Source organism: Pleurodeles waltl, chromosome 5 (genome assembly GCF_031143425.1).
Source record: "Pleurodeles waltl isolate 20211129_DDA chromosome 5, aPleWal1.hap1.20221129, whole genome shotgun sequence".
Classification (NCBI taxonomy): Eukaryota; Metazoa; Chordata; class Amphibia; order Caudata; family Salamandridae; genus Pleurodeles; species Pleurodeles waltl.
Genome location: NC_090444.1, coordinates 15,931,556 through 15,954,497, shown reverse-complemented (window position 1 = coordinate 15,954,497; position 22,942 = coordinate 15,931,556). Strand labels below are relative to the sequence as shown.

Here is a 22,942-nt window from a genome sequence, read left to right as displayed (position 1 = left end):
CAAGGGAGTGAGCTGGGCTGAACTGAGGGTGATCCTCCTTTACCATGACTAGAGTGAGGGTCTTAGCTTGGACAGGGGTAACCTGACTGCCAATCAAAGACCCCAGTTCTAATAGAGCGAATGAATGCAAGGTGCATGCTCCCAGGTAAGTAGAGAGCTGGACAGCCTGCACAAAACCCTTCTCCTTTTTGTGCTGCCATACATGTGCACAAGGACGCCAACATAGATCTACTGTTGCACTAACCATAACATGCACAAAGGCAATAAGTTCATCCTATACCTGTAACCGAGTGTACATGCATCTTTCATTCATAACCTACACATGTGGGAGTGAAGGACCTCAGTTAAGGGAGCTGGCAGAAAATCTTAGGCAGGATTTCCTGCAGGCGTCATCCTCTGAAGACTGGCAAAAAGCCCTGACCCTGCACTTTACCCTCTGTTGTCATCGCTGCCAGGTCCACAAACTCCAGGCAGAGAGGGAAGTGGCCACTCTTTCAAAGTGGGGGCCTTTGGTGCCACCTTGACCCCAGAGTACCATTCTGGGGTCTCAGTCCACGTAAGGGGGAGACGCGGTATAAACTTGTGTGATTGTTGGTTGGGTTCTTTGGGTGGAAAATCAAATCCAGTGCAACTGCACAGTATGGAAAAACAATAGTGCAGCGGAGGAGGCTCGTCAGAGCCAGGCGGGGGTGTTCAGTCCAAACAATGACTGTAGCTGGATGGGTGACGGTCATGGCTGCATGATATCATGTACAGGCCCCTACAGTGCTCTAATTATATGGATCCATCTAAACAGACACATTATCTTCATGAACTTTTTAGAAATGTATTTGGCACGTATGGCAATTTTTGTAATTTGAATTCAGTTCTTCACTTCCTTTGATGTCATCAGGAACAATAGTCACAGGCTGTCACTTGCAGTAATGTAATCACAGTGAAAGGTTTTATGACATCACTTCTGCTGAGGTCACGGGTTCAGATGTCACGTCATGTTGATTCCTGTAATGTCATGGATGGTTGGGACAGTCTCAAAGGATATGTGATGTCCCTTCCACTGGAGCTGGCTTTTTGATGAATCTTTTTCCTTGTCTGTTGGTCTTTAAATGCTTTATTCCCTTAACACCGGGAAGTAGGGGCAGAGTTACGCCCTCATTAAAACTGAGAATTTTCCACCTTTTGTAGTCTGAGGCGCTGTGGGCTGGCTGGATTGTGCTGTGGAGATCTCGCCACTGTCCTCTGTACAAACCCATCTCTCCTTGAGCTGACCTTGACAGACAATGAACTAGGGGATTCTGGTGCGAGAGAGCTGTGTGAGGGACTCAGACATCCAGACTGCAGACTGAAGAAGCTCGAGTAAGTATCCACCGTGGGTACCTACATTTTCTTGTTCACATTAATGCATTATGGGGGACTGGGCGCTAACATGCTCCTTCCAAGCTGGTGTGTCATAAGTTAAAGCAAGCAGGCGTCAACGTTTCTCTTTGGAAATATGACCATTGTGAACGCAGGAACCCTGGTGGACATGAGCGTAACCCAAGATATCATACACCAGGTAAGGAGTGCAGTGACTGTGCCAGCTCTGTGTTTGAGGAATGCTTGCACTACAGATGCCTGTGGGACACCTGGTCTTTGTCAGTGAAGCTTGTCCTTCTGGAATCCTGAGGCACTGTGGACCCACACTGAGTGCACTATATCACATCTTGTCCACATTTCATTTGTTGTATGCTCTTGTAGCGTGGTTTGGGGTCCCTACTAGTACTGCTATTTTGATAATAGTTTCTTGGAATATTGATAAAGCATGCAAATTCGACTTGTACGTTCTTACACATTTAATAAGGAAGCTGTGGGACTTGGGTGAAGTGTTATGAGTGTTTTGGTTACCGTAGTTTGGGTTGCGTTGATGACATGTTTTTTGCACTATTTGAAGACTTTCCTCCTGAAGTTGATGTAAAATCGATACCTTCCACAGAACTGTACAAGGAGAGGCACCTGTGGTCGACAGATTCCTGGAGAGTTGGTAGATGTATTTGCTTTGAAGGCGTTTTAGGTGCTTGTACCTTCTCTCACCTAGCAGTGTTCAGATGGAACAAACCACTACTTCTCAATTGTGAACTCACTTGACACAGAAAGCGTATTAGTTCGACTCCATCTCCCGTGAGAAGAAGGAGGTGCATCTCTGGTCTTTGCGTTCAACGTTCCAGAAGACATCTTCCACTAAGCTGCTCAATCACTGTTGGTATTCTCACCGTCACAGTTACCCAGCAGGATGCTCCACAGGCTTTATGGATCATAGTTCTAAGAAGGCAGCAGACACAAAGGTTTGAAGACTGTCAAGCACAGGTCTCTTCTTCTTGCTCCTCAGAGACACCATATGATGTAGATGCGGAGAGCCTTAGATACAAGTCTGTCCAAGATAGTTGCATTTCCAGTAGTTTTCCTTTACTTGCCCACAAGTTCAAGAAGGTGCTCACCTTTTTCCTGTGATGTCATATCCTGCATGGATAATATATGAGTCATTGCCTTGAGACAGATTCATATCGATGAACTCAGAACAAGAACCCCCTTGAGGAGACACATACCACCTTTCATCTATATGTTAATGGGTAGGTTGGCACCATGGCTCCTGGGAGGAGCCTTCAGTTTGTTTTTCTGGCGATCAAGAAGATAACTGCATAGGTCTTCCCTGCATCCCCTCCTTGGGAGAGCTCAAAGATAATGCTTTAAGAGAAAAGTTGTGTGTCATCAGCCCTGTTTTTACTAGAAGATGCATATACAGTGGGGGCCAAATGTATGGGGATTTGGCGTAGAGCAATGCAGCAAGTTATCTTGCTGTGCTGCCCTACGCCAAAGTGAAAGGGCAGGAATGCACGCACCTATGTAATACGGTGCATTCCTGTCCTTTTCCCCTACACTGGCACTGCCAGAATGCAGCACACATGGAAAGAGGAAAAAGCAGGGAGAAATTAAAATATTTCTCCTCATAATGCCTCACCTCAGGAGCTGTAAGGTTTTGGCGCTTCCCCAGGTTTACATGAATTTTAAAATCTGGGGCAGCATGAAAATCCATGGGTGTTGCGTGGGAACACCCGCCGCAACGCCCATGGAATGCCTCCCTTGCACAAAGTAGGGCAACAGCGCGGTTTACGCTGCCTTCCCTTACTCTATATCTATTTGGCCATGCAGAGCTTTGCAGGGTGGCTTTTCTTGCCTCATATATATGAGTTTATAGTAGGCGCCACCGGAGTGTCATGAGAAGTGAAGCTCGGCCGCACACAGGGCTCATAAATCTGCCCCTGGATCTTCTCTGTTGCTCTTTGGGTACTCCATAGGAAAGCAGATGTAGTCACCCAAACCCCCAGAAGACTCTGCCTCTGCCCATCTCTCTGGAAGTGGCTCATTATTGTCCGAAACCTGTGAGGAGGCGTGGCAGTGAAGCAGGGGAATGCTGAGGCTTGTTCCAGTGAGCATCACTGAGATGAAAGGAGAGTATCTTATTATACGTGTTCTCAGGGCTGAATCAGCCTTTCACAACCAATAATGCATAGGGGTAGAAACATTGTGGGACTGTGATGTTGCTCAGGACCTTCAACCTTCCTTGGTCAGTAGACCCTGCCCACCAACTTCTCCTACTGATCTAATAGAAGAGGTTTCAGTGATGACCCCTCTAATCCAGTGGCAGTCTGTGTACCCCAGGAATTCAGTGTGAATTAAAAAATACTTAAATCTAGCTGTAACCCTAAGCTTTTCGTTTTACAAATTGTTTTGTCAATAAGACCTTCCATGTTTATTAATCTTTGTGTCGCTGCATAAAATGCCCAAAGGCGTAATTTGGTCAGTAGGATTTTCCAACAGTCATGCTGGCATATCATTTTAATCATTACATGAGAAGCAGCACATGAGGGGGGGGATTAAGGGGTAGTGGAAAGGCAAAAAAGTGCGGATTGTGAGGGGGTACTTAAAACGTAGCATTTTGTGAAATAACCATGTTTTAAGACGTGTATTTGTGAGTGTATGTATGTGTGTGTATTTTTTTTCTGAGTGAGTATTTAAAAATCCCGGGTGAAATCATACAGACACCTCACCTAATCCTACTGAAAGCTCCTGTACCTCACTATTTATTAAATCAAATATTAGTGGGGTGTGACCCCCCAGACCACTAAAAAACCCTGAAGCTGTGCCTATGTGCCCAGGGCGCTACCCCTCCACTCCCCTCACTCTCCACCAGCAGCCAGCTAGAACTGATCATGTGAAATGCACAAAATACTTTATTTTCAGAAACTTAGACGAGGCCTCCAAATGATCCTGTGGGTAAAATATCAGCTGCTGGGCTCAGATGTCAAGCTTGATGTTACTCACAGTGGTACATGTTCAGCACATGGTTGCCTTCATATATTTAAAATAATGTTATGAGAGCTTTCTGGTGTATGTAAACTATTTTCTCGACGATGGCTCAGTGTGTGTAATATTTGACCTTGACATGTGCTGTGACCAGCAGGTTGCCAGTTGGAATTCGACCAGGCCAACTCAGACTTATATCATTTCAAGGTCCATAAAGTGGGCAGCGGGCACAGCTTTTCTTTGCGCAGCCTAGAGGAGGCAACAATCGCAGTACGCAGCATTGTGATTTCAAAAAGGCTATTTTGTTGTCCTGTTTCCTGTCTCAGTGCCTCTTTCTTTGCAGGATGTGGGGCTGCAGCCTCACAGATTCTTGCTGTGAACATCTGAGCTTGGTTTTGGGTATTAACCAGAACCTTTTAGAGTTGGACCTCGGGAATAACAAACTGGGGGATCCTGGAGCAAGACTGCTGTGTGAAGGACTGAAACATCCAGACTGCAAACTACAGAAACTTATGTGAGTAAATGGCAGTTTTATTTGTGATTGTAATCCTGACCTGCAGGCTTGGGGTTAATGGGGTGCGCAAAAACACAGAGCTCCTCAAACTTTTAATTGGTGTGACTCACTTTTGCTTTGGTCACCATCATTCACCAGGCATGTCCCTGTGACCACCAGTGTGATCTGCTGTAAGCTGGCCATGATCTGAAATGACTAGATCTCTGACCTAAGCAAGGTTTGTTTTCAGAGACCAGAGAGCCCTGACCTGGATAGAGTGGGGGTATCACCCATCAGTTGGGTCCTAGTGAATAACCTGTTGCACGTCTCATTGACAATGGGAAGGTCTAACTTCACATCATGCAATATTGAGTATTTGCAGCCGGACATCCTACCACTTGTAGACATCATAGTTTTTGATGTTTACTACTTGCCTGTGCTCCCTAATAATACCCAAACCGAAAGGGATTCCCCAAAAGTCAGCTAGAGCAATGGAAGCCTCCACGACATACACTTTGGGTGTCTGTACCTTGTGGGTCTCAGGCTGAGACCAGCATGAGAACCTGTGGTTTCCTCAAGGGATACAGGAAGTGGAGGAGTAGACCTCACCCTGAACAATGAGGTCACTACAGGGAGGGTATGTTGGGTCATTGAGTGTCTGTCTGTCTCCGCAGGCTGGATCGCTGCTCCCTTACGGAGTCTGGCTGTAGCGACCTCTCCTCTGTCTTCTGTGTCAATCATCGTCTCACAGACCTGGACCTGGCTGATAATGAGCTTTGGGACTCTGGAGTGGCAAAGCTGTGTGAAGGTCTGCGACACCCAGACTGCAAGCTACAGAGGCTGGGGTAAGTGCCCTTTCTGTGTGTGGGTGCTTGGGCCGCAGGCTGGATTGGATGGGAGGCATTGCAGGTTACGTGTGCCAGGCGTGCGCTAAGGGAACCATGTGTACCACAATCCAACCCATTCTGATCATAAATGCCTGATGTGGCCACAGTGAGACGTACAATATTTTCATTTGACAGTAACTGCATTAGTGTGGGGGCGACAATGAATTATGAGATCTGGAACCCTGATGGTACCCCATTATTTTTTATTATTTAAATTCTTATTTATAAATTTGTACATTTTAGCCCATACTATATATTACTAGGATATATCAGCTTAAGCACGTATCTGTTTTACCACCTACAAAAGTACAATCCAGGCTGGGACAAGATAAAAACCCACGCACCATAAAACAAATCAGCGGAAACTAAGTTTATGTTATAATATCTGTAGCACATCATTTTACTCGTATTAGATATGCAAAAAGGAAACATGTAATACAAGAACAAAAAGAGGATAGAAAGCTAATTAGACAGGATAAGTGTAAGACTGACAAAAGTTAAAAGAAACATAACTGGAAGGGTCGTGGCATGGTGGCCGTGTGAGGATTTCCCATCTGTGTTTCAAAACAAGTCCTGTGATAGAATGTAAATCTGCAGTTTAAAGATAGACCTGTTGCCTTTGACAGCATTTCTAGTAATTGCTTTCTTGTACAGGGTATTGCTGCTGATACCAGGTTTGGTAGCTGTTTGTTGTAACTGCCATCAGACCAACGTTAATCAGTGTGCTTCTCAGCTTCTCTCTGTGACATAGGAACAGGACACAGAGTGGATTTAGCTCTGACAAATAAATGCTGTTTCATGGAGGTACAGGCAAGACTTAATGGAGAGTTCTCAAGTGATCATTCTATCAACGTTTTGTTGAAATGTGTATTTGCCACTTGATACAAGGGATGTCTCAACAATTAAGGGCAAGAATAATGCAAATTTCAAAGGCTGGGCTTCAGATCATTTGACATCGAGGCCCAAAAGACTGCAGTGGTAATATCAAAACATATTTTCAGCTGAAGCTTGTTGTGCAATTTAGATATTGTGAATTTCTTCAATCTAAGATGTCCACTGGGCTAACACATTTATGTGGCAGCCACCAGATATGAGGGGATTTCTATCCCAATCCTATACTTCTAGGGGGCTGTCCTTATGTAAGATTTCCACAGTGTATGCCATCTTAACTGAGAGGAATAACTTCACAGCGTGGTACAAGACAGGCCAGCTGCAGCCTGGAGTGGGGGTCTGCCGCTCTCTACACAGTAGATGAGTTATTGTGTTAACATGTGCTGGCAGACTGCTCGAGCTGATAGTGGGAAGACCTGAAACATAAAGGAAAGGAATTGGTGCTGTGGTGTTGGGGAGAATGTATGTTCCCACTGATCCCCCAACAAACAATGAAACAAACCATCTAAAGCATTGATGTCTTACACGCCAGTATCTTGAAAGTGTGTTTGATTGTGGGTGGAAGAAGGGGTGGTTGGTCTGAGGCTGCTGGTTGATAACTCATGTATGGATTATGCTACTAATCTCGCGCAGCCACCTGCTATAACCCTGCATGTCCTTCACCCACAGGCTCAGGAGCTGCTCCCTCACAGGGTCCTCCTTCGCAGAATTGTCCTCCATGCTCTGTACATCATCATCCCTCACAGCGCTGAACCTGGGTGGAAATTCCTTGCATGATCCGGCAGTGAGCCAGCTGTGTGAAGGACTGAAGCATCCGGGCTGCAGGATCCAGGCTCTTGAGTAAGTAGGGGCCCACGTGGCCGCCCCGCCAGCTGTTTGTAGCGCATCACTGCAGCAGATGTCTACAACTTCGCTCCCCATCTCCAAAGCGCGCTTGCGCTCACACTCACACACATTTACGTTTTTATTTTCATTGTGTCTTTATGTACCCGCTGTAGGAGGGTGGCCTGGTTTGTAATGAGTACCTTGGGTACTTACACCTTATATCAGCTCCAGTTATCCCTTATTAGTAAAGTAGTAGTGTTCTAGCAGCTTAGGCTGATAGAGGTAGCTATAGCAGAGCAGCGTACGCTAAACTAGGAGACATGCAAAGCTCATGCAATACTACTTATAGTTACACAGTACTTATACACAAGTAAAGGCAATACTCAGTGTTACCAAACATAAAGGTATTTATTTGAGTGACACAGTACCAAAAATATCTTAGAGACAATACTCCTTCTGGAGGTAAGTATTATACACAATATATACACTAGACACCAAAATTAGACAAGTAAATAGTCATAGAACAATGCAAACAGTAGGAAATCATATAGAATGCAATGGGAGAAAATAGGTGTAGGGGCAACACAAACCATATACTAAGAAAGTGGAATGCGAATCACAAATCAACAGGACCTCAGGACAGTCTGTGTCGATGATGTCCACCCTCTGTGTCCTTAGGAGCACGCTCGTCGCTGTGAGAGGAGTCCCAGGGTACCGATCATCCTCTTGGAAGGTGCCTGCTTGGAGCAGGGGAGTGACTCTGTCACTCCACAGGAGATTTCTTCGGTCCTTCTGGTGCAAGATGAAGACAGGGAGTCCCCACACTGTGGAAACTGTTGCAGTTGCTGAATTGGAGCTGAGGTTGCTGATGAAAAGTGTCTCTTGTAGACACTTTGTTGCAGTTACAGTGTTTCTTGGAGGAGGCTGCAGTTGATCCGAGGTCAGAAGAGTCTGAAGTTGTTGCAGAGGATTCCTGAAGGAAACCTGCAAGCAGAATCGGAAGAGAATCCACAGGAGAGACTCTAAATAGCCCTGATAGGGGGATTGGCTACCTTATCAGGTATGGACCTATCAGGAGAGGTCTCTAATGTCACCTTTTGGCACTAGCCACTCAGAGCCCTCCAGAGTGTCCCCACACCTTCCAAAGCAAGATGGCTGAAGTCTGGGACACACTGAAGGGCTCTGGGCACCACCCCTGGGGTGGTGATGGACAGGGGAGTGGTCACTCCCCTTTCCTATGTCAATGTTTCACGCCAGAGCAGGGGACAAGGGGTCCCTGAACCGGTGTAGACTGGTGTGTGCAAGGAGTTCATCATCTGTGCCCTTTAAAGCATTTCCAGAGGCTGGGGGAGGCTACCCCTCCCCACCCTGTAACAGTAATTTCCAAAGGGAGAGGTGTTAACACCCTGCTCTCAGAGGAAATGCTTTGTTCTGCCTTCCTGCCTTCCTGGGACTGCATATATGTAATTCTCACATCACCTCTGTGTCAGAGAATTCCCAAACCTCCCACCCTGAGGATAACACCCTAGACAGGGAACTCAGAAAGCTGAGGTTGGAAGAGGCCAGACTGAAGTTAAGACAGCAGCAGTTGGCCTTAGACAAGGAATCCCTAGATGTAGAGAGGGAAAGACAGAAGTTGGGGTTAGTTCCCCGTGGTGGCAGCAGCAGCAATCTTGATAGTCATCCTGTTAGAGAAACAGATTCAAGAAACCTGCACAAAATTGTCCCCAAGGAGGGGGATAACATAAACAAGTGGTTTGCTGCACTTGAGAGGGCCTGTATGGTACAGTTGGCCCCTCAAAGGCAGTGGGCTGCTATCTTGTGGCTATCTTTCACTGGCAAAGGTAGGGATAGGCTCCTTACTGTCAGGGAGAGTGATGCCAACAACTACAAAGTTTTGAAAGATGCACTCTTAGGTGGATTTGGCTTAACCACTGAACAATACAGGATACAGTTCAGAGATACCAGAAAAGAGTCCTCTCAAGACTGGACAGACTTTGTAGACTGTTTAGTGAAGGCCTTGGAGGGATGGTTACATGGCAGTATGGTGACTGCCTATGAAAGCCTATATAATCTTATTTTGAGAGAGCATATTTTGATTAATTGTGTGTCTGACTTGTTGCATCAGTACTTGGTAGACTCAGATCTGACCTCTCCCCAAGAATTGGGAAAGAAGGCAGACAAATGGGTCAGAACAAGAGTGAGCAAAAAAGCTCATACAGGTGGTAACAAGGATGACAAGAAGAAGGATGGTAAGTCTTCTGACAAGGGTGGGGACAAAGATAAGCATTCTGAGTCTTCATTAGGCCCACAAAAATCCTCTGGGGGAGGTACCCCTAAAAGGAGTGGGCTTTAGCCCCTTTACACTTCTCTTTGGGCACCCTGGAAGAGGTCCCCTTGCTCTTGTGAAGGAGGGTTGGGAACAACCTTTAAAAGCTCCCAAGAAAGACATTGTGGATTATGTACTTGGCCTAAGATCCAGAATGGCTGAGTACATGAAAAAGGCCAGTAAAAACCTTCAGGCCAGCCAAGAGCTCCAAAAGCAATGGCATGACCAGAAGGCTGTCCTGACTCAGTACTACCCAGGACAGAAGATGTGGGTATTGGAGCCTGTGGCCACAAGAGCACTCCAAGACAAATGGAGTGGACCCCATCTCATAGTAGAAAAGAAAGGTGAGGTCACCTATTTGGTAGACCTGGGCACTGCCAGGAGTCCCTTTAGGGTGCTCCATGTCAATCGCCTGAAACCTTGCTATGATAGGGCTGACTTAACCCTGCTCATGGCAACTGATGAGGGGCAGGAAGAAGTGAGTGACCCTCTCCCTGACCTCTTCTCCACCACTGAAGCTGATGGCTTAGTGGAGGGAGTTGTGCTTGCAGGTTGCCTTACTGCTGAGCAGAAGGACAACTGCATAAATCTCCTAGACCAGTTCTCGACCTCTTCTCACTGATCCCAGGTACAACTACCTGGTGTGAGCACACAATCAACACTGGAGGCAGTTTACCTGTCAAAAGTAAGATTTATAGGCAGCCTGACCATGTCAGAGATTGCATAAAACAAGAGGTACAGAAAATGTTAGATCTGGGAGTGATTGAACCTTCTGAAAGCCCATGGGCTAGCCCAGTGGTGCTTGTCCCCAAACCTCATAATAAAGATGGTAAAAAGGAAATGAGGTTTTGTGTTGACTATAGGGGTCTCAATCAAGTAACCGAAACTGACGATCACCCTATACCCAGGGCAGATGAGCTCATAGATTCACTGGCCTCTGCCAAGTATCTAAGCACTTTTGACTTAACTGCAGGGTATTGGCAGATTAAGTTGGCAAAAGATGCTAAACCTAAAACAGCATTTTCAACCACTGGAGGGCACTATCAGTTCACTGTTATGCCCTTTGGACTGAAAAATGCACCTGCAACTTTTCAGAGGTTGGTGAATACAGTCCTGCAAGGATTGGAAGCCTTTAGTGCAGCATATCTAGATGATATAGCTGTCTTTAGCTCCACCTGGGATGATCACCTGGTCCACCTCTGGAACGTCTTGGAGGCCCTGCAAAAGGCAGGCCTCACTATCAAGATTTCAAAGTGCCAGATAGGGCAGGGGAAAGTGGTTTATCTGGGCCACCTGGTAGGTGGGGAACAGATTGCACCATTGCAGGGGAAGATCCAAACCATTATGGAATGGGTTCCCCCTACAACTCAAACCTAGGTGAGGGGCTTTCTAGGCCTCACAGGGTACTATAGGAGTTTCATTAAGAACTATGGCCATTGCAGCCCCTCTTAATAGCCTCACCAGCAAACAGATGCCTAAAAAGGTATTGTGGACAGCTAGCTGTGAAAAGGCTTTTGATGAGCTTAAACAGGCCATTTGCTCTCCGCCTGTCCTAAAAAGCCCTTGTTACTCCAAGAAATTAATAGTCCAGACTGATGCTTCTGAATTAGGGGTAGGGGCAGTCTTATCACAACTCAATTCTGAAGGCCAGGATCAACCTGTTGCTTTTATCAGCAGGAGGTTGACCCCTAGAGAAAAGCGTTGGTCTGCCATAGAGATGGAGGCCTTGGCTGCGGTCTGGGCACTGAAGAAGTTGAGGCCATACCTGTTTGGCACTCACTTCATTGTTCAGACAGACCACAAACCTCTATTATGGATTAAACAAATGAAAGGTGAAACCCCTAAATTGTTGAGGTGGTCCATATCTCTACAGGGAATGGACTATACAGTGGAACATAGACCTGGGAGTACCCACTCCAATGCAGATGGACTCTCCAGATATTTCTTCTTAGACAATGAAGACTCATCTGGGCAAGGTTAGCCTTATTGTCCCTTGTTTGGTGGGGGGGGGGGTAGATTGTGTAGGAAAGTACCATCTTGCCTGGCATGTTACCCCCATTTTTACATGTATGTCAGTTTGTTTTTACCTGTCTCACTGGGATCCTGCTAGCCAGGACCCCAGTGCTCATACTTTGTGGCCTGAATGTGTGTACCTGTGTAGTGACTAACTGTGTCACCGAGGCTCTGCTAACCAGAACCTCAGTGCTTATGCTCTCTCTGCCTTTAAAATTGTCACTATAGGCTAGGCAAATTTTACCAATTCTAATTGGCACACTGAAACACCCTTATAATTCCCTAGCATATGGTACCTAGGTACCCAGGGTATTGGGGTTCCAGGAGATCCCTATGGGCTGCAGCATTTCTTTTGCCACCCATAGGGAGCTCAGACAGATCTTACAGAGGACTGCCATTGCAGCCTGAGTGAAATAACACACGTTATTTCACAGCCATTTTACACTGCACGTAAGTAACTTATAAGTCACCTATATGTCTAACCCTCACTTAGTGAAGGTTAGGTGCAAAGTTGCTAAGTGCGAGGGCACCTTTGCACTAGCAAAGGTGCCCCCACATAGTCCAGGGCAATTTCCCCGGACTTTGTGAGTGCGGGAAACCATTACACTCGTGCACTACATATAGGTCAATACCTATATGTAGCTTCACAATGGTAACTCCAAATATGGCCATGTAACATGTCTAAGATCATGGAATTGTCCCCCCATGCCCAATCTGGCATTGCGGTGCCAATCCCATGCATCCCCGGGGATACATTATGGACCCCGGGTACTGCCAAACCAGCTCTCTGGGGTTTTCTCTGCAGCTACTGCTGCTGCCACCCCACAGACAGGGTTCTGCCTTCCTGGGGTCTGGGTAGCCCAGTCCCAGGAAGGCAGAACAAAGGATTTCCTCTGAGAGAGGATGTTACACCCTCTCCCTTTGGAAATAGGTGTTAAGGGCTGGGGAGGAGTAGCCTTCGCCAGCCTCTGGAATTGCTTTGAAGGGCACAGATGGTGCCCTCCTTGCATAAGCCAGTCTACACCGGTTCAGGGAACCCCCAGTCCCTGCTGTGGCGCGAAACTGGACAAAGGAAAGGGGAGTGACCACTCCCCTTTCCATCACCACCCCAGGGGTGGTGCGCAGAGCTCCTCCAGTGTGTCTAAGACCTCTGCCATCTTGAATCCAGAGGTGTGAGGGTGCACTGGAGGCCTCTGAGTGGCCAGTGCCAGCAGGTGACGTCAGAGACCCCTCCTGATAGGTGCTTACCTGACTAGGTGGCCAATCCTCCTTTGAGGGCTATTTAGGGTCTCTCCAGTGGGCTTTTCCTCATATAACGACTTGCAAGAATTCACCAGAGTTCCTCTGCACCTCTCTCTTCGGCTTCTGCCAAGGATCGACCGCTGACTGCTCCAGGACGCCTGCAAAACTACAGCAAAGTAGCAAGAACACTACCAGCGACATTGTAGCGCATAATCCTGCCGGCTTTCACAACTGTTTCCTGGTGGTGCATGCACTGAGGGCTGTCTGCCTTCACCCTGCACTGGAAGCCATGAAGAAATCTCCTGTGGGTTGACAGAACCTTCCCCATGCTCCATCAGGCACCAAACTTCAGCGTCACTGGTACTCTGGGACCCCTCTCATCCTAACGAGCGTGGCCCCTGGAACACAGGTGGTGGACCCAAGTGACCCAGACTGTCCAGTGGTCCAACTTTCCAAATTTGGAGGAGGTAAGTCCTTGCCTCCCCTCTCCAGACAGTAATCCTGTGCACTGCGTGAACTGCAGCTGCTAGGGCTCCTGTGCACATTTCCACGGAATCCTTTGTGCACAGCCAAACCCAGGTCCCCAGCACTCTGTCCTGCGATGCTCAGCTCCCTGAGTTGAACTCCAGCTTTGTGGGAATCTCTTTTGCAGTGTTGAGACTACCGCTGTGTTCAGACTTCTTGAACCCTTCTTCAAGTGCTTCTGTGGGTGCTACCTTCTTGTCCATGGGCTCTCTACGTTGCTGATGGCCCCCTCTGTCTCCTCTCCCAAGTGGCGATATCCTGATCCTTCCGGGCCCGGGCAGCACCCTTTTTCTTCAACCACGACTCTTGCAGCTAGCAAGGCTTGTTTGCAGTCTTTTGCCAAAGAAACAACTCTACATCCTCCAGCACTCCGTGGGACATCTTCTGCAGGAAGAAGAAGTTCCTAGCATCTTTTGTTGTTGCAGAATCTTCAGCTTCTTCCATCTGGAGGCAGCCATTTTGCACCTTCATCTGGGGTTTAGTGGGCTCCTGCCCCCCCTGGACACTTTCAAGACTCTTGGACTTGGTCCTCTTCCTTTGCAGGTCCTGAGGTCCAGGAATCCGTCTTCAGTGCTTTGCAGTCTGTTGTGGTCTTTGCAAAATCCTCTATCACAAGTTTAGTGTGTTTCTGGTGAAATAGTAGTACTTTACTCCTACTTTCCAGGGTCTTGGGGTGGGGTATCTTGGACACCTTTGGTGTTTTCTTACACTCCCAGCGACCCTCTACACACTACACTAGCCTAGGGGTCCATTTGTGGTTCGCATTCCACTTTCATGGTATATGGTTTGTGTTGCCCCTAGGCCTATTGCATCCTATTGTATTCTACAGTGTTTGCACTATTTTTCTAGCTGTTTACTTACCTTATTTTTGGTTTGTGTGTGTATTTTACTTACCTCCTAAGTCCTCTGAGATATTTTTGGCACATTGTCACTAAAATAAAGTACCTTTATTTTTAGTAACCATGATGTCTGTATGCTCCCTCACGGAGTTGTTGTCTCTCACAGGATGTCTGTGTACTCCCTCACAGTCTCATGTTGTATCTCAGAGAATGTATGTGTGCTCCCTCACAGTCATGTTGTTTCTCACAGGATGTGTGTGTGCTCCCTCACAGAGTCATGTTGTCTCTCACAGGATGTGTGTGTGCTCCCTCATAGACTTGTGTTGACTCTCACAAGATGTGGATCTGTTTCCTCACAGTCATGTTGTCTCTCGCAGAATGTATGTGTGCTCCCTCAGAGAGTCATCTAGTCTCTCACAGGATGTGTGTGTGCTCTCCCTAACAGAGTCATGTCTGTCAGGTAATTTGTGTGTGCTCCCTCATAGAGTCATGTTGTCTGTCACAGGATGCATGTGTGCTCCCTCACAGAGTCATGTCTCTCACAGGATGTGTGTGTGTTCCCTCACAGTTATATTGTCTCAGAGGATGTATGTGTGTGTCCTCACAGATCCTGTTGTCTCTCAGAGAATTTGTGTGTACTCCCTTACACAGTCATGCTGCTTCTCACAGGATGTGTGTGTGCTCCCTCACAGTTCTATTGTCTCTGAGGATGTATGTGTGTGTCCTCACAAATCCTGCTGTCTCTCAGAGAATTTGTGTGTACTCCCTCACAGAGTCATGTTGTCACTCACAGGATGTGAGTGTGCTCCCTCAGAGATAGTCCTGTTGTCTCACACAGGATGTGTGTGCGCCATCACAAAGTAATTTTGTCTCTCCAGGATGTGTTTGTGCTCCGTCACAGACTCCTGTTGTCTCTCACAGGCTGTGTGCTCCCCTACAGACTGCTGGTCTCTCACAGGATGTTGATGTGCTCACTCGCAGACTCCTTTTGTTTTTCACAGGATGTTGATGTGCTCGCTCACAGACTCCTGTTGTTTTTCACAGGTTGTAGATGTGCTCGGTTGCAGACTCCTGTTGTTTTTCACAGGTTGTGGATGTGCTCCCTCACAGAGTCCTGTTGTCTCTTACAGTATGTTTGTGCTCACTCACAGACTCCTGTTGTCTCTCTCAGAATGTGTATGTGCTCCATCATACACTCCTGTTGTCTTTCGCAGGTTGTGGATGTGCTCCCTCACAGAGTCCTCTTGTGTGGCGCTCTCATCTGTTCTCAGTACCAGTCCATCTCTCACAGACCTGGATCTGAGCGATAATGAAATTGGTGACTCTGGAGTGAAAAGGCTGTGTGAAGGACTGAAGCACACAGGCTGCAAAGTACAGAAACTGAGGTAAGAAAATCTAGCTTTGACCCTGAGCTAAACCATTTCTATACATCCGCAGGCTTGTCCACCCTGTCGTTAAGTCCTATTCCTTCATTGTTTGGCAGCCATACCATTACCCTTTGACCCCCGTTTTACCCCCATTGTTGTTTTTAACAGACCGTATCCTTTATCCCCAAAGGCTGACCTTCACCTTCATTGCCTCACCTGTCACACGCCCTCCATTCCTTTCAGAGCTTTCTTCACTCTGTACATCTCACTTAGGTAGAGTTACTTACATTCTAGCCAGTGGTAGCCCATGTGCACTCTGTCTCTTCAGCAGCCACTTGTGAATATGTTATTTGGTCAAGTTTATAACAAACGCGTAACAATAGTATGGCTACTCACCCTCAATCTGCGTACCTATGGATGCAAAGAAGACTTTTTAAGTTGTAGTCAGCAGGAAAAATGCTGCACACCTAAGCAAGGGAGCAGCATGTTTAAGAGGACATGCAGATGATACCAGGGGAATCGTCCAGGAGCAAGGGAGTGACTGTGAAAGACATGTGATTAAGCTTTGGCAAAGCCAAAACATTTGATGTATAAATGAAAGTACTTCTTCAAGGTATAGAACCATGATGTGGAACGAATAAGAGTCGACTGGTCCGCACAGTCTGCCCACTTGTGTCTGGAAAGATGGTCTTAGCTCGGAGTGTTTGTCTCAGAGTCCTTTGAAAGGTGGTCCTTTCTCAGTGTTTGTCTCAGACTCCTCTAACAGGTAGTCCTTTCTCAGTGTTTGTCTCAGACTCCTTTAACAGGTGGTCCTTGCTCGGAGTGTCTTTCTCAGACTCCTGAAACAGGGGGTCCTTGCTTGGAGTGTTTGTCTCAGACTCCTTTAACAGGTGGTCCCTGCTCAGAGTGTTTGTCTCAGACTCCTTTAACCGGTGGGCCCTGCTCGGAGTGTCCGTCTGACTCCTGTGAAAGGTGGTCCTTGCTCGGAGTGTCTGTCTCAGACTCCTTTAACAGGTGGTCCCTGCTCGGAGTGTCTGTCTCAGACTCCTTTAACAAGTGGTCCTTGCTCGGAGTTTCTGTTTCACACTCCTTTAACAGGTGGTCCTTGCTCGGAGTGTTTGTCTCAGACTCCTGTAACATGTGGGCCTTGCTTGGAGTGTTTGTTTCAGACTCCTTTCACAGGTGGTCCTTGCTCGAAGTATCTGTGTCAGACTCCTGTAACAGGTGCTCCTTGCTCGGAGTGTTTGTCTCAGACTCCTTTCACAGGTGGTCCTTGCTCGAAGTGTTTGTGTCAGACTCCTGTAACAGGTGGTCCCTGCTCAGAGTGTCTGTCTCAGACTCCTGTAACAGGTGTTCCCTGCTCAGAGTGTCTGTCTCAGACTCATTTAACAGGGGGTCCTTGTTCAGAGTGTCTTTCTCAGACTCCTTTAACAGGTGGTCCTTGCTCGGAGTGTCTGTTTCACAATCCTTTAACAGGTGGTCCCTCCTCAGAGTGTCCGTCTGACTCCTGTGACAGGTGGTCCTTGCTCGGAGTGTCTGTCTCAGACTCCTGTAACAGGTGGTCCTTGCTCGGAGTGTTCGTCTCAGACTCCTGTAACAGGTGGTCCCTGCTTAGAGTGTCCGTCTGACTCCTGTGACAGGTGGTCCTTGCTCGGAGTGTCTGTCTCAGACTCCTGTAACAGGTGGTCCTTGCTCGGAGTGTTAGTCTCAGACTCCTGTAACAGGTGGTTCTTGCTCGGAGTGTTCGTCTCAGACTCCTGTAACAGGTGGTCCTTGCTCGGAGTGTTAGTCTCAGACTCCTGTAACAGGTGGTTCTTGCTCGGAGTGTTCGTCTCAGACTCCTGTAACAGGTGGTCCTTGCTCGGAGTGTTCGTCTCAGACTCCTGTAACAGGTGGTCCTTGCTCGGAGTGTCTTGTTTCACACTCCTTTACAGGTGGTCCTTGCTAGGAGTGTCTTTCTCAGATTCCTTTAACAGGTGGTCCCTGCTCGGAGTGTCTGTCTCAGACTCCTGAAACAGGTGGTCCCTGCTCGGAGTGTCTGTCTCAGACTCCTTTAACAGGTAGTCCTTGCTCGGAGTGTCTGTTTCACACTCCTTTAACAGGTGGTCCTTGCTAGGAGTGTTTGTTTCAGACTCCTTTAACAGGTGGTCCCTGCTCGGAGTGTCTGTCTCACGCTCCTTTAACAGGTGGTCCTTGCTCGGAGTGTTTGTCTCACTCCTTTAACAGGTGGTCCTGCTCGGAGTGTTCGTCTCAGACACTTTTAGCAGATGGTCCTTGCTCGGAGTGTTTGTCTCAGACTCCTTTCACAGGTGGTCCTTGCTCGAAGTGTTTGTGTCAGATTCCTGTAACAGGTGGTCCTTGCTCGGAATGTCTGTGTCAGACTCCTGTAACAGGTGGTCCCTGCTCAGAGTGTCTGTCTCAGACTCCTGTAACAGGTGTTCCCTGCTCAGAGTGTCTGTCTCAGACTCATTTAACAGGGGGTCCTTGTTCAGAGTGTCTTTCTCAGACTCCTTTAACAGGTGGTCCTTGCTCGGAGTGTCTGTTTCACAATCCTTTAACAGGTGGTCCCTCCTCAGAGTGTCCGTCTGACTCCTGTGACAGGTGGTCCTTGCTCGGAGTGTCTGTCTCAGACTCCTGTAACAGGTGGTCCTTGCTCGGAGTGTTCGTCTCAGACTCCTGTAACAGGTGGTCCCTGCTTAGAGTGTCCGTCTGACTCCTGTGACAGGTGGTCCTTGCTCGGAGTGTCTGTCTCAGACTCCTGTAACAGGTGGTCCTTGCTCGGAGTGTTAGTCTCAGACTCCTGTAACAGGTGGTTCTTGCTCGGAGTGTTCGTCTCAGACTCCTGTAACAGGTGGTCCTTGCTCGGAGTGTTAGTCTCAGACTCCTGTAACAGGTGGTTCTTGCTCGGAGTGTTCGTCTCAGACTCCTGTAACAGGTGGTCCTTGCTCGGAGTGTTCGTCTCAGACTCCTGTAACAGGTGGTCCTTGCTCGGAGTGTCTTGTTTCACACTCCTTTACAGGTGGTCCTTGCTAGGAGTGTCTTTCTCAGATTCCTTTAACAGGTGGTCCCTGCTCGGAGTGTCTGTCTCAGACTCCTGAAACAGGTGGTCCCTGCTCGGAGTGTCTGTCTCAGACTCCTTTAACAGGTAGTCCTTGCTCGGAGTGTCTGTTTCACACTCCTTTAACAGGTGGTCCTTGCTAGGAGTGTTTGTTTCAGACTCCTTTAACAGGTGGTCCCTGCTCGGAGTGTCTGTCTCACGCTCCTTTAACAGGTGGTCCTTGCTCGGAGTGTTTGTCTCAGACTCCTTTAACAGGTGGTCCTGCTCGGAGTGTTCGTCTCAGACACTTTTAGCAGATGGTCCCTGCTCAGAGTGTTTGTCTCAGACTCCTTTAACAGGTGGTCCTTGCTCAGAGTGTCTGTCTCAGACTCCTTTCACAGGTGGTCCTTGCTCGGAGTGTCTGTGTCAGACTCCTGTAACAGGTGGTCTCTGCTCGGAGTGTCTGTCTCCGACTCCTTTAACAGGTGGTCCTTGCTAGGAGTGTCTGTCTCAGATTTCTGTAACAGGTGGTCTCTGCTCAGAGTGTCTGTCTCAGACTCCTTTAACAGGTGGTCCCTGCTCGGAGTGTCTGTCTCAGACTCCTTTAACAGGGGGTCCTTGTTCGGAGTGTCTGTCTCAGACTCCTTTAACAGGTGGTCCTTGCTCGGAGTGTCTGTCTCCGACTCCTTTAACAGATGGTCCTTGCTCGGAGTGTTTGTCTCAGACTCCTTTCACAGGTGGTCCTTGCTCGGAGTGTTTGTCTCAGACTCCTGTAATAGATGGTCCTTGCTCGGGCTGTTTGTCTCAGACTCCTGTAACAGGTGGTCCTGCTCGTAGTGTCTGTCTCAGACTTCTGTAACAGGTGGTCCTGCTCGGAGTGTCTGTCTCAGACTCCTTTAACAGGTGGTCCCTGCTCAGAGTGTTTGTCTCAGACTCCTTTCACAGGTCGTCCCTGCTCGGAGTGTCTGTCTCAGACTTTTGTAACAGGTGGTCCCTGCTCGGGGTGTCTGTCTCAGACTTCTTTGAAATGTTGTCTTTGTGGAAGCACCAGCTCAAGGCAGATAGACCAGGCTGAGCTGATGTGGCACCCAATCCTGCAGGGAAGGGCTCCGAAGCAGTGGGAGTTAGACAATATGAGCATAATCGATGAATCATACTGCGCAGATAAAGGAGAGGTTTATGGCCCTACATTAGAAGACCACTCTACCTGTAGCACACAGGACTGCACTTCAGCAAGAACAAACACATTACAAAGCACAGCCCTACAGAGTTCACTCCCACCCACCCAGAGTTTGCACTGAGACATTCTCTACTTCAAATACATGTTGATAAGCTTATAAAATCAGTGATCTGGAAAGTGTATGCTTCATTCGACCTCTGTCATTCAATCACACTTCAGTAATGTTCTACAAAAGCCAGGCCTCTTGGCTTTGTCCAAGCCTTGTCCTTTGATGGTGATCCTCTGTGTCTCTGTGATTGACAGGCTGGATGACACCAAGCTGACCGATGACTGCGTCCCAGAACTCTGTGCTGCGCTCTTGGAGAAGCGAGACCTGCAGAGACTGTCCCTGAGGTGGAATCTTCTGACAGACCTGTCAATCGTCTTCTTCACACCGCTCTTGGAGACCTGCAGTAGCCTGAGTGAACTCAAGTACGTGTATGTGTTATGGAATATCCAGGTTTGTGGCCTGATTACGATTGTGGCGTATGAAATACTCCGTTACAACCTTGATGGATATTCCATAAGTCGTATTACAAGTTCCATAGGGTATAATGGAATTGTAATTTGGTAGACGGGATATCCATTATGTTTGTGACAGCGTAACCCCAGCCGCAAAGATCATATTCAGGCCCTTACTTTGTAAAAGAATAAGGGATGAGGCCCAAAGTTATGCTCAAAAGCCTTTGGCTGGTGCTGCTGAAGTTCAGAGTACTGAATACCAAGGCTGCATTCCACCTCATGCCTCTTTGGTCCAATACCACACACTTTCTGCCCCTTTAGCTGACTGTTGCAGGTTCCTCGTTTCTCCTTTTGCTACTTTTCCCATCTTTCTCCTCCTCATTCTTTCCCTTGTGGGTTTTTGTCTCTTTTGCTTTGTGGTAAAGTCTGATGAGGAACAATAAGTGCTAGGTCCCAAAATGAGTGCTGGTGGGACCCACCTGCAACCACCGGCTCAAATTAAGCACTTTGGACGTCCTGTGGTGTCCTCACTGGAGCGATGCTTTGTCATTGAGCTGTGCCAGGGTCCTTGGTGTATGTTTCCACCAACATCGGTTTCAGCTTGGGTATCACTCACTGCAGAAGCCAGGACCCTGACCTTCACTGTAAAAAGACAGTCTCCCAGGATCTCGCATGGGTTTGGTGTGAGTTTGTCAGGTCTTTAGATGGCCTGTGCTGCTGTATGCTGGTGATGTGAGCTCCCATTTTTACCCTGTGCTCCTCCAAGGTGCAGCAAGCTCATCAAACTGCCAGTGCTTCTTATCTGCCCTGCAGGGTTCCTCAGCAGAGTGAAGGATATATCTGTTGCCCACCCGGACACATGTGTGGTCAAAAACAGGTGTACTCTATGGGTTATCTTGTCTGGGAATGTATTAATCATGGATAAACATGGTATGTTTTTGTGCCAGAAGACCAAGAATAAGTGTGCAAAGGCCTGGTGTACAGGCTTGATTATCTACTGGGGCTCAGATGTCAAAGTAAGACAATGACCTTGTCATGGCTGAGGCACTCTCCTTCAGCAACAACCGTGACGGAAATGCTGGATCTAAAGTTTATAGGAGCCCCTTGGCGTTGGTGACCCTCGCTTGTGACTTGAGCTTCTTAGGAACATGGGTCATGTATTCCCTTTCTTCCATACTCACAACGCTTAGGGAAACTCAAAGGACAGCAACAGAGCATTATACCACAAAGAGAAGGTTTATACTCATTGTTAAAGGCCCTCTCCTGAGCTGTAGGCATACGCTTCAGGAATGACCTATAGCAAAGGAGGTGGACTTTAAAGGCTGGTGTAGCTAGGGACATATGGCTCTAAATCACATTCCACAAACTAAGGACAGATTGTTGTGAATTAAAAAGGAAGAATCAGAAAGGCAAGAATTGGACCATTGGAGCAGGTCTCTCACTCCATTGTTCTACAATGCCGCTCTCAATATTCTAGTGCTCTAATTATAGCCTGATGCCAAGGGCTAGACCAGTTGTTAAACCCTGAACTCGGACCATGGGTCCAAAGTCCTATTGCGAGGGCGAAGGCCTTTAACAACCAGTATATCACAATGCAGAAGAGGTGTACAGATGTTAGAACATTCCAATCAGAATGTTCTCAGAAGGGGAGAAACAAAGACAGGCATTGAAATGTTGTAGCAGAAGGTCTGTAATGGACATTATTGTCCCTCTCTTCACAGAGGTAAAGTTAGACCTGAAGTCTAAGGCCCATTTCACAAAGGTAAACTTAAAGATGAAGCCTACGTTTTCCTTTGTGCGTAGAGCCGATTTCAGTTTATCTTTGTGAGCAGGGCCGTTAGACTTCAGGTCTAAGTTTACCTTCGTGAGTAGGGCCATTACACTTCAGGTCTAGGTTGATCTTTGTGAGTAGGGACATTACACTTCAGGTCTAAGTTTACCTTCGTGAGCAGGGCCATTAGACTTCAGGCCTAAGTTTATCTTTTTGAGCAGGGCCATTAGACTTCAGGCCTAAGTTTATCTTTGTGAGTAGGGACATTACACTTCAGGCCTAAGTTTATCTTTGTGAGTAGGGACATTACACTTCAGGCCTAAGTTTATCTTTGTGAGGAGGGCTGTTTAGACTTCAGGTCTAAGTTTATCTTTGTGAGTAGGGACATTACACTTCAGGCCTAAGTTTATCTTTGTGAGCACGGCCGTTAGACTTCAGGTCTAAGTTTATCTTTGTGAGTAGGGACATTACACTTCAGGCCTAAGTTTATCTTTGTGAGCACGGCCGTTAGACTTCAGGTCTCAGTTTATCTTTGTGAGTAGGGCCGTTAGACTTCAGGCCTAAGTTTATCTTTGTGAGTAGGGACATTACACTTCAGGCCTAAGTTTATCTTTGTGAGTAGGGACATTACACTTCAGGCCTAAGTTTATCTTTGTGAGCACGGCCGTTAGACTTCAGGTCTCAGTTTATCTTTGTGAGTAGGG

The 22,942-nt window shown here is 47.5% G+C and overlaps 1 protein-coding gene across 4 annotated transcripts in view; it reads left to right on the top strand.

The window, feature by feature from the left end:
* The window catches only part of LOC138295284 (NACHT, LRR and PYD domains-containing protein 12-like), a 73,867-nt gene that overhangs the window by 33,632 nt on the left and 17,293 nt on the right, over positions 1-22,942 (top strand). For all 4 annotated transcript variants that reach the window (XM_069233484.1, XM_069233483.1, XM_069233485.1 and 1 more), the window contains exons 6-11: positions 1,183-1,353; positions 4,682-4,852; positions 5,506-5,676; positions 7,279-7,449; positions 15,597-15,767; positions 20,270-20,437. In XM_069233484.1, the coding sequence (XP_069089585.1) occupies positions 1,183-1,353; positions 4,682-4,852; positions 5,506-5,676; positions 7,279-7,449; positions 15,597-15,767; positions 20,270-20,437 (1,023 nt within the window). The remainder of the gene's footprint in view (positions 1-1,182; positions 1,354-4,681; positions 4,853-5,505; positions 5,677-7,278; positions 7,450-15,596; positions 15,768-20,269; positions 20,438-22,942) is intronic.